This window comes from Gavialis gangeticus, unplaced genomic scaffold (assembly GCF_001723915.1).
Source record: "Gavialis gangeticus isolate Ggan-Ray unplaced genomic scaffold, GavGan_comp1, whole genome shotgun sequence".
NCBI classification, from domain to species: domain Eukaryota; kingdom Metazoa; phylum Chordata; order Crocodylia; family Gavialidae; genus Gavialis; species Gavialis gangeticus.
In genome coordinates, this window is record NW_017728998.1 from 7019351 (window position 1) to 7028984 (window position 9634).

Sequence of the window (9634 nt, forward strand, 5' to 3'; positions counted from 1 at the left end):
CTTGGGGAAGTGGACAATGAAGGAAAGTCCAGCCGTGTCCTTTCCCTGACCACATACATTTTCCTCATAGAGAAAATTTGCTATTGGGTTGCTCTAGAGAGGTTATGCCAATAAGGTTAGCTACTCTATGGCTTGGAGTAATAAGGGTTGGCTCTGTTACTGAAGCAGTTGTTCTGTGGCTAGCTATGCCAGCCTTCGAGCCATTTTATGCCAGCAATACAGTACAAAGCAACCTAAGTGCCGGGGAGAATTGGGCCCATTGTCTATATACTGCACCTCAGTCTCATTGCATGTGCTAATGAACTCTCTCGGGAAAGCTGGGGTTACATCACGTTGGTTTCCAGAGGCAGTGCATGCCAAGTGGGCATACACCAGGCTTCATTGCAGTCCTGGGCAGAGTCCTGAAGTGACAGAGTTTTACCCAGTGTGCACTCTCAGAAGGGTGTCCATCCCTGTAATATCTGTGCATCAGTGACAAAAAGCCAAGTTCTCTACTGCACAATGCCACCACGGCCAGGATATTTTCCAGGAGGCTTTGGGGAAAATTCTATCCCCAGGTGACAGAGACACTTAGAGTGACATTGATGTCTCCTTCTCTGCATGTTTCCAAATCAGCACTGACCTGAGACTCAATAATGCTTCTGCAGAGCAAATATTTGCTTTTGAGATACAGTTCACTGCACCAGACACTTGCAAAATACACGTCCTCAGGGGACATACCAAAAGGCCCCCCTATAAGACCTACAACTTCTGCCTCAAATGTATAAGGCTGAGTGCTATGCTTTTATTATTCAATGCACCCATAGGTTTAATGCATATAAACCATTCCCTGTGATCTGCAGCTAACAGAACTTTATCAAGAGTTTAACCTCCTGAGGGTGTATGGGAAACTGCCTCTTTTTTCCAACTGGGAGTAGAAATAGATTTCCAGTTCACTTTCTCCTCTCCTTACCCAAAGCATATAGACAGGGGGTACAGATTAAGTGGGAGGTTTTTTTTTTTATGGAGCCTTTCATTCAAATATTATTATCACTCAGTATGTAAAGAAAAGTCAATTTGGGGAGCTTTGCTGCAGTTCTTTTAGATTCCAGTAGATGGCCTCAGTTTGCAACAATTGAATTATTTGCAAGATGCAAATAACTAGGTCAATTAATGTTGGAATTAGCTTCTTCTACACTGTGTCCGTATTGTTACAAATGAGTGAAGTTATTTTAAAATGTATTCAGGACAAAATACATGGTTTCCCTCAGCAGTTAGAATGGTTAATTGTACAAAATGAGCACACTTTGACATAAGCGATAATGATATTTATTTGTAATGCTGCTGCGATAGATGTGCTTCCATTGTCTTTGCAATGGGCCACCCATAATGTATAGTTACAACGATATAGTCTTTGTTCCTTTATTAAAGCCAATCTTATTCATTTGTATTACAGCAAGAAAAAAAACCCGTACTCTCTCATGTGTCCAATTGTCCACCGATTGAATTGCATTTAATTTAATTACCCCGGAATTTCAAGGCAAACTCAGCAACAATAAATATAAATAGATAGACAATTTGAACTTGTAAATCAGGGAGTGTGGGAGGAGAAATCCAGAATATGGTTTGCTTTTTTTTAACTGGATGAATGGTGAAGGGAAAAGATTCAGTCTGAAGTATTTCCATGGATGAAGCATCAAGCTCCATTCATACTCAGGCAGGTTCTCATGTGCTGACTAGTAACAGTGCCATATTTTGGACTAGCACTTACCCATGGAACACTGCACTACTCAATTCCCCTTTAAGTCATATTATAGGTCATATTATTAATAATTAGTAAAGCTCATTTCAATTTATGGTTGACTATTTTCAAAATGTTTTTTAAAAATATATTTTTAAATGAAAATATACACATATTCCCCCCACCCCTAATCCATTTTGTAACCAGAGATGAGAGTTGTTCAGAATTCCCCAATTAGGAAGTTATGAATTTCAAAATCCAAAAAAAATCAAATGTATATATATTTTTTCATTTTAAAATGAGTTGTTTTTTTCCATTCATAAGCTATTTTCATTTCTTGGACCAGGGCTCTTGACAATTCATGTGCTTTGGGGTAAACAGTGGATATCACTGAAATTGTTTGGGAATCTCAAAGGTTTCACAAATGTTAATGAGGATGTTTATTCATTTTGGCATTTGTATATTAAGTTTCTTATTTGTTTTTTTATTTAAAATGTTATTCAACCTATACCAGTCATAGTATTGACTGGTATAGACTGAAATGTGTTGACCCAAACTCTGGCGAATACTACAAATTGTGACATTAAGCAAATGACCGTGACTGATTCACTGACATTTCATTCACTGGAAATGAAAGATTCACAATGAACAGGTCACTGTAATGAACGCAGTTTTCTTTTTGGAACAGTGTGAGCTCTGAGGCCAACAATTCCCAAAGTGACTTTCTTTCTACTTGACCTTTCCCGCTGTTTTTTTTTTAGTTCTCCTATTGCTCTGAATCGATCTCTTGAAACATTTACTTCAGTAGACTATGGTTTATGAAACTTTTATGCAATAGATATGCTGCCAATGCTTCAGAGGATTCTGAAGAAAAATAGCAAATAAAACAAGTCTCCATTTTTTTACTAACTCTGCAGTGGTTGCCATTTCAGATTATGGATTTCATGATGGCCTACTTAAAAGCTCTCCTAGGATTTATATTTTGACTTGCAGCATGACTTGGATTTTTAAGTTTTACAGACCCTGGCAAGTCTTAAAATTTCTGCATTTGAGGATATTTTTTTCAATCCAGGAGGCAAAATTCTGTTTCCCAGAAGACTTATGAACACATTAATAGAAATTTCTGCATTAAAGACAGCCAGGAACTAGCTGAGACAGAACGAATGAGGATTTCATCTGAGGAACACAGAAAGCCAAGAGCAGCCTGACAAAGACATATCTGAATGAAGTCTCTTTATTTTAAAGTGTTCACTAAATCCCATCTCCTTCCAATAACAAATGAGGGACGTGACCTGCCTAATAAAAATTCCATATAGCCCTTATATTTTTCTCATCTGGTTTGTCTCTAAGCACAATTTCGGTAACTTGAATTCTAAGTAGGTTTCTACCCTAAACAAGGATATTACAGCATAATATTACTCCCATGAGAGAGCTTTCTAATAAGGTTCTCATTGACAGAGATTTCGGGCTACATTCTCATCTGGTACAAATCTGTGTACCACTGAAGTCAATGGGGCTGCACTGGTTGACACCCAGTCTGCCTGTATGACTCTTCAATGGTTAGTGCTTCCTCCCATAACTCTAGATGTTGGCCTTAGTGAAGCAGTGTGCAGGGCTCAACCAAGTCTGGTCCTCGAGTCAGCTGGAGTGTTGCCATTGACTTCAATGGAAGCAGTGAGAATGGTATGATTTGTTCAGCCAGTGGCCCCAAGCCATCTTTTCCTCTGAAACAACAAAAAAACTTTGTTCAGAGAAACAATAAGGACTATGGGGGTTGGACCAGGTGATGCTTCAGGCCCTTTCCATTAATCCTTCCGGCCACTGTGGATTCTAGGAGACAATATGTCTACACATGGGAAACTGGAGGATAGGGTTATTGGTCCTATCCTATCTCATATTTAGAAGAAAATATATCATTAAAGATCAAAGATCATAGGATCATAGAAAATCAGGGCTGGAAGGGACCTCACAAGGGCATTTGGTCCAGCCTCCTGCTCAAGGCAGGGTCATCCCTGATTTAACATCCCAGCCAGACTGAGATGGGACAATCTAGATCTGAGGGATGCTCAGATGAACTCAAGCTCCTGGTGTGACACAGTGGCCAGAAGGATTAACGGCATCCTTGAACATGCAAGGCAATATTGAGTGGGAGTACAAAGGCTATGGTGGTCGTGGATGAGCTTGCTCTTGGAAAACCATATTTGGTTATGATGTCCATATTCAAGAAGAATGTTGATGCATTGGAGAGCATTCCTAGAAGAGTCAAGAGAATAATTAAAAGATTGAAAATCAGGACTTATGGTGGAAGCCTCCATGGGCAAAATACAGCTGGCTGTCAAAGACAAGGTCAGGGGTGATTCAATCATGCTCTATAAGCACCTGCATGGTGAACAGAAATTGGATAAGAGAGGGCTCTTCTGTCTAGCAGGAAAAGGTATAACAAGATCCAGGGGCCAGAAGATGATGCTGGATAAAATTGAGCCCAGAAATAAGATAAACATTTTTAATAAAGAGGGAATTTAAGTCAACTTGTCTAAGACAGTGTCAAGTTCTCCATTGCTGAAAATCTTTAAATCAAGACAGGATGCTTTTCTAAAAGATGCTCTGAAGTTCACACAGGAATTAATTCAGGAAGACATAAGAGCTTTAATAGACACAGAAGAGACAGGGTGATCAGAATGGTCTCTTCCGGCTTTATGATTTAGGAATTTATGGAAATATCTTAGGCCGCATCTTCTACGCCACATTCATCTGCTATAGATAATTTTTTCTCAGTCTGAGTAAATCCAGATGAGTTTGCCAGATCAGTAGCTCCTGGATTAACTGCAGGCAGGAAAAACAGCCCTTTGAAGAACCGCAGGTTGAAGGACGATGATGTATCCCTGAGCGAACAGGCTTTGTGCCATTACAGAACAAGAGAGCTGAACAGCAAGTTCTAATTCCCCGTTTTACTGCTTTTCGATCTCTGGTACCAACTGCTTTATAGTTTAAGTTGAGCCGCTATTTTGAGAGAGGGGAAGGAACAGCTAATGGGAATTAAAGCTCTGAAACATCTTAGACATAATAGTAATCATTAATTTTTCCAGGAGTGCAATGAGACATTTGGTAAGCCAAACACTTTTCTTGGTCCATATTGCAAAATGTTGACAAAAGGACACTGGAATCCATGGAGGGATTGTGAGACAGCTAAGAGGAGGCTAATGTCACACTGACAAATAACTAGGCATCTTTGAGACGTCAGGGTGCTTTTGCTCCAAACTGTTCATGAAATGAAAGCCGGGAATTTTGCAGGCTTCTCGGCTAGGGACAGACATTCAAAAACCTGAGCCTGAATTGATTCAATCTTTGCAGGTTAGTCTAACCTGGCTAGGCTGAACCTGTTTGTAACTGTAAAGACATTCTCTCTGGACGGAGGAAATGCAGGCACATGCCTGCAGTGGCTCAGGCTAGAAACCAGGGCTGCTAGAGCAGCCCTCCCATCCCTTTCACAGGGCTGAGCAGGGGGTGACCAGGCCCTGGCAGGATGCTTTAATTAGGGAGGGGTTCCCTACCCCTTCTTGATAACAGAGCATTTATCAGCTCTGTTATCACCATTTCACACCCCATCAGAAAACAAAGCCTCTCTCATTAGTTCAAGCTCTTCTTAAACAACTTTTTCCAAGGAAGGGAACATTCCAAGGAGGGACATTACCACCTACCTGTTGATTAGCTCCAAAAAGCCCTAAGTGGAAACTGTCCTGTCTGCCTTTGTCCTGTTTGCCTTACACAGACATCTCAGCATTAGCTAGCACACCACATGCTGGCTACAGTCCATGCTGTAGGAGGGTGGGAGCCATCCCTGCTTGAGCAGCGAGTGGTGAGGGGAGGTAGGGGGAAGGCAGACAGACCCCACTGTACCTGCAAGTCTCTGCTGGAGCTGCATCCATGGAGCAGAGGGGAGGAGCCAGCACAGCTCTCTGCCCAGCCCAGAGAGCATGCTGGGAACTCTGATTTAACTTCAACCAGGAAGGGGTCTGGGACAGACATTGCATAAACTGGTTTGACCCAAATCAGCTAAGTCTGATACTACATTCAGCCAGGTTTATCTCAAACCGGTTTCAGCCATTTTCAAACTGGTTTATGTGCACTGAATGTCTGTTCTGTTACAGGTTTTAACCAGTTTCTGATCACTTGAACCAGTTTACATGTAATGTCTGTCCCTAGCCCTCCTGTTACCCTCTCCTGTCTCTGACTGTCAGGTGGGTGCACCACACTGCACAAATCACCCGGCACTGGGAGAAAGTCAGTCTACTCCTGAGCATGTCAGAGTTGCTTCCCCAGGTCTAATATCCTGCCTGATGTTTTCGTGGCCCTGGTTCTGACTGCAGCAAGGAATCTGAAACCGGCCTCTGGGCTCAAACACCTCCTTGTATGTTTAGAGGCAAGGGCTGGGTGCACAGGTAAAAGGAGTCTTATGCTCATGGGCACAGGCAGACTTCTGCATAAAAAAGTGGATGCCACGTGAGTTTGGCAGGAAACTATTTGAGAGGCAAGAGCAAGTGGCAATTACAAGCTATTAAAGAGACAAGGCTGAGCTGAACTTTTTAAAGGGGCTATTTTATTGTCTCCCCCACCCCAAAGCCACATCACAGCTTTTTTATCCTGTAAATTCTTTTGCATAAAAATGTTATCGATTTTTTTTTTTTTTGCTTCCACAGACGTGCTTAGAAGAGTCTTTTGGCCCGAGAACAAGAACACCTGAAACATCACACATATTCTTAGTCCCACCCTTCCCCACCTCTTCTGTGCAAACATCAGCTCTCTGCCTCTTCAGTTCCCATTTCTGCTTTCCTGCTAACCAGATCTACAAGATTCCGGTCTGGGGGGTGGATACCACCGTGCAACCCACTCGTTAAGCACAGAATCATCTTTCACCTCCACTGCAACTCCATTGCTGGGCAAGAGAAATTTGAGCTCAACTTAGCAGGGTGTTGCAGGAAGTCTCCTGCACTTTTCTGGTTAGTGCTCAGCTCTGATGGCTTGATGAGAACAGTGGGGCTGGTGCCAGCTGCCGGCCTGTGGGCCAGGAGCAGGCGCCAGCAAGCAGCATTAATGAACGCCTGCCAGGAGCCTGGGATGGCTGCCTGGCATGGCTACTGCCAAGGAACAGGAAAGAGAAGACAGAGCGGAGGACGGTTTCTTTTGTGAGCCACTTAAGGCATAGCAGCCGCTTTCTCACCCTCTAGTTCCTGTTACGTGTGGAGCCCAGCACTCCACTTTGAAATACCTGTTGTGAATTTAGTGAAATGCGGTATAGATGATCCCCATTTTGCATCTTGGGTAAAGTGAGTCACCAGGAGATGAAACAGCTTAACCAAGGTCACAGCATGTCAGCCCCCCTGCTCTGAGCACTGAACTGCATCCCTTGACTTTTGAGAGCATATGCTGGCACTTCTCATCTCATTGCATGAGTATTGCCACCTGCAATCGCTTTCCTATTCTGTCCGTTTGGGTTTCCCTTCTCCCCCGTCCGCAGCCTCTGGACATGCAGGGGGGCTGCTTAGGTTGCTGCTATTGTAACACCAAGTTGTAGGGGGAAAACAATCCTAGTTATGTGAAGTTGAATTTATTCCTTATCAACAGATAAAAATGGAGTTCAACGTGATTTATCACCATTTCCTTTAAATAACCAGCCAGATAGACTATAATTTACAGACAGTGTAACCACTAAAAATAAGTTTTTCTGCAAGCATGGGACTCCTAGGATGGTTAATACTACAGGTACTGTTTGGAGTTAAATTATTAACACGTATAATTAAATATACATTTTAACCTATACATAAATATACTTTTCATATATAATTAAACGGTAGATGTCTGCAGAACCGGCTGCCTGCAGGAATACTGTGAATAAGTTTACAGTACCTTCAGACCCTGTTTCTGAAAAGTTTTTCTAAAGCACAAACGGAGCCGTTTGAAGCGTTCCAATTCTGCTCATTATATAACAACAATAACCAAGCCCCCGAGCTGTGGGAGCTCGTTGGGTAGGTCCATAACAGTAGTTCTTCTATATCCCTAATGGCAAGTGATATTTTTACAAATCTTTCAGCGGAAACAAGTTTATTCAGCTTCTTTTCCTTTCCAAAAGGAGTTTCGCGACGTCCCCCAAGACCCTGACCCTGCGACCAGGAGGGGGTAAGAAGCTGGAGGAAGCCCGCCCAAGAGAGAAAGGCCGAGGTTTTACACACTGGGCACACGAAAATGTGCTATTCCCAGTGCCTCCCATGAGTTCACATGCAGCGCTCCCCTCCCCACCGCAGCCGGGTACTCACATCATACTTCTCTGTCAGTTTGAGATGGAGAGCGCGTTTCCAGAGATTCTTTGTAAAGCCTGAATCTGGGAGCAAGATTACGATGCACAAGGCTGTGGCAAAGATCTTGCTACAGACGTGCGGCTCAGGCACCAGCTTCTGGCTGCTGGCATCCATCTTCCTAAGGAGAGATAAAACAGGGAGCTGAGCTTTCAAGGATCCAGGCGAGTCCGAGTCCTGGGAGGGAGGGAGAGGGCAGATGGCTGGAGTGAGCTGCTCTTTGCTGCGAGGCTTCTGGGCGGGGAGGGAAATATCGAAAGGGTTTGGAGCTCCCAAGCCAGAGCCAGGAGCGGTGGTTGAACTTAATCGCTCCAAGTTAGACGCAGCTCTCCAATCTCGTGTTCACACAGAGCACATGTGCTGCTGGGCTGAGAGATGGGAAGATTATTTTTAGACTTTTGTTGGCAACATCTGGCTTCCTCAGAGAGCTCCTTTCAAAGCCGAGGCAGGGGATCAAATGACAGCTGCGGGAGGAGGGTGGCGGGGGGGATAAGGTCTTGGAAGAGCAGGCTGGACAGCTTGCAGCCACCAGCTCCCCCAAACTTCCCAAGGTAATAAGCACTCCCGCGGTGTGCTTCCCCTACACAGGTAGATGCACCGCTCTCCAATTTGGGCTCTCTAGGCTGGTAACTCTGAACATAGAGCTGTTTCCACCCGGGAATTATTGTTCAAAACCTGACAAACCAATGGGTGCTTCAATTGAAACAGTTAAAACTTTAGCTTTCCCAGGCTCCTTTACAATAGGGGAAGACATGGCCTCTAGGGAAGCATGAGCCCAGTAAGTACTGGGGTTGATTTGGAAATGACATGCTCCGATAGACACGACGTGCATTTATAGACCATGGGATGCATGAGTCCGTGTGCCTGACAAGGGGCGACACTGAGCAACTGGACTTGGGACCGTTACCCTGGGTGATCCTACACCGTCCTGTTTGCAAACTCGATTGCTTAGGATTAGGCATCTAATTAAATATTTAGGCAGATAAATACTGGCTTTATGCCCATCAAACTGCACCTAAGAACTTACAGCAACAAATCACTGGCACCAATCTTGAAGCACCAGAGTTTGAAGATGAGGCTTGTAGCTTAGGTAAAACACAACGATTCTGGATGTGCAGTGATGACGGGTGTCTGTAACAAGAAAAGCATATAGAAGCCAACCCTATTCCCACTCCCCTCAGTGAAGGGGCCCCTTACCAACCATGCAAGTGCAACTCCAGCCTTGCCAGAGGCTCCTGCTGGTCAGAGCAGCTGCAGAAGCAGCCAAGGAAGGGGAGAAATTGAGGCCCAGTTGGAGCCATCCCACCCCACCACCCTAGGCACCCCCCAAATTTAGTGTAGACCAAGGGAGGGGCCAGCCAACCACTACAGCTGCAGAAATAGCCACGGCTGTGACCTTAGGGATTTTAGCTTGGTATTCTCATTCCACGCATTTAATTCAGCTGCCATTTCAAGTTGCTCATACCAGTCACCCTAGTCTTGTTGCTCCCCTCTTTAGGATGCTGGATTGAATATAGGCTTTGAGACACTAGATGGGGTGCATTTGTTTTTCCCTCCCACTGAG

At 44.0% G+C, this 9634-nt stretch overlaps 1 protein-coding gene across 1 annotated transcript in view; it reads right to left on the reverse strand.

The window, feature by feature from the left end:
* The window catches only part of WFDC1 (WAP four-disulfide core domain 1), a 21690-nt gene extending 13172 nt beyond the window's left edge, over window positions 1–8518 (reverse strand). Inside the window, exon 1 of the mRNA XM_019505463.1 lies at window positions 8032–8518. Coding sequence (XP_019361008.1) covers window positions 8032–8187 — 156 coding nt within the window. The 5' untranslated portion in view covers window positions 8188–8518. The remainder of the gene's footprint in view (window positions 1–8031) is intronic.
* Window positions 8519–9634: the final 1116 nt, after the last annotated feature.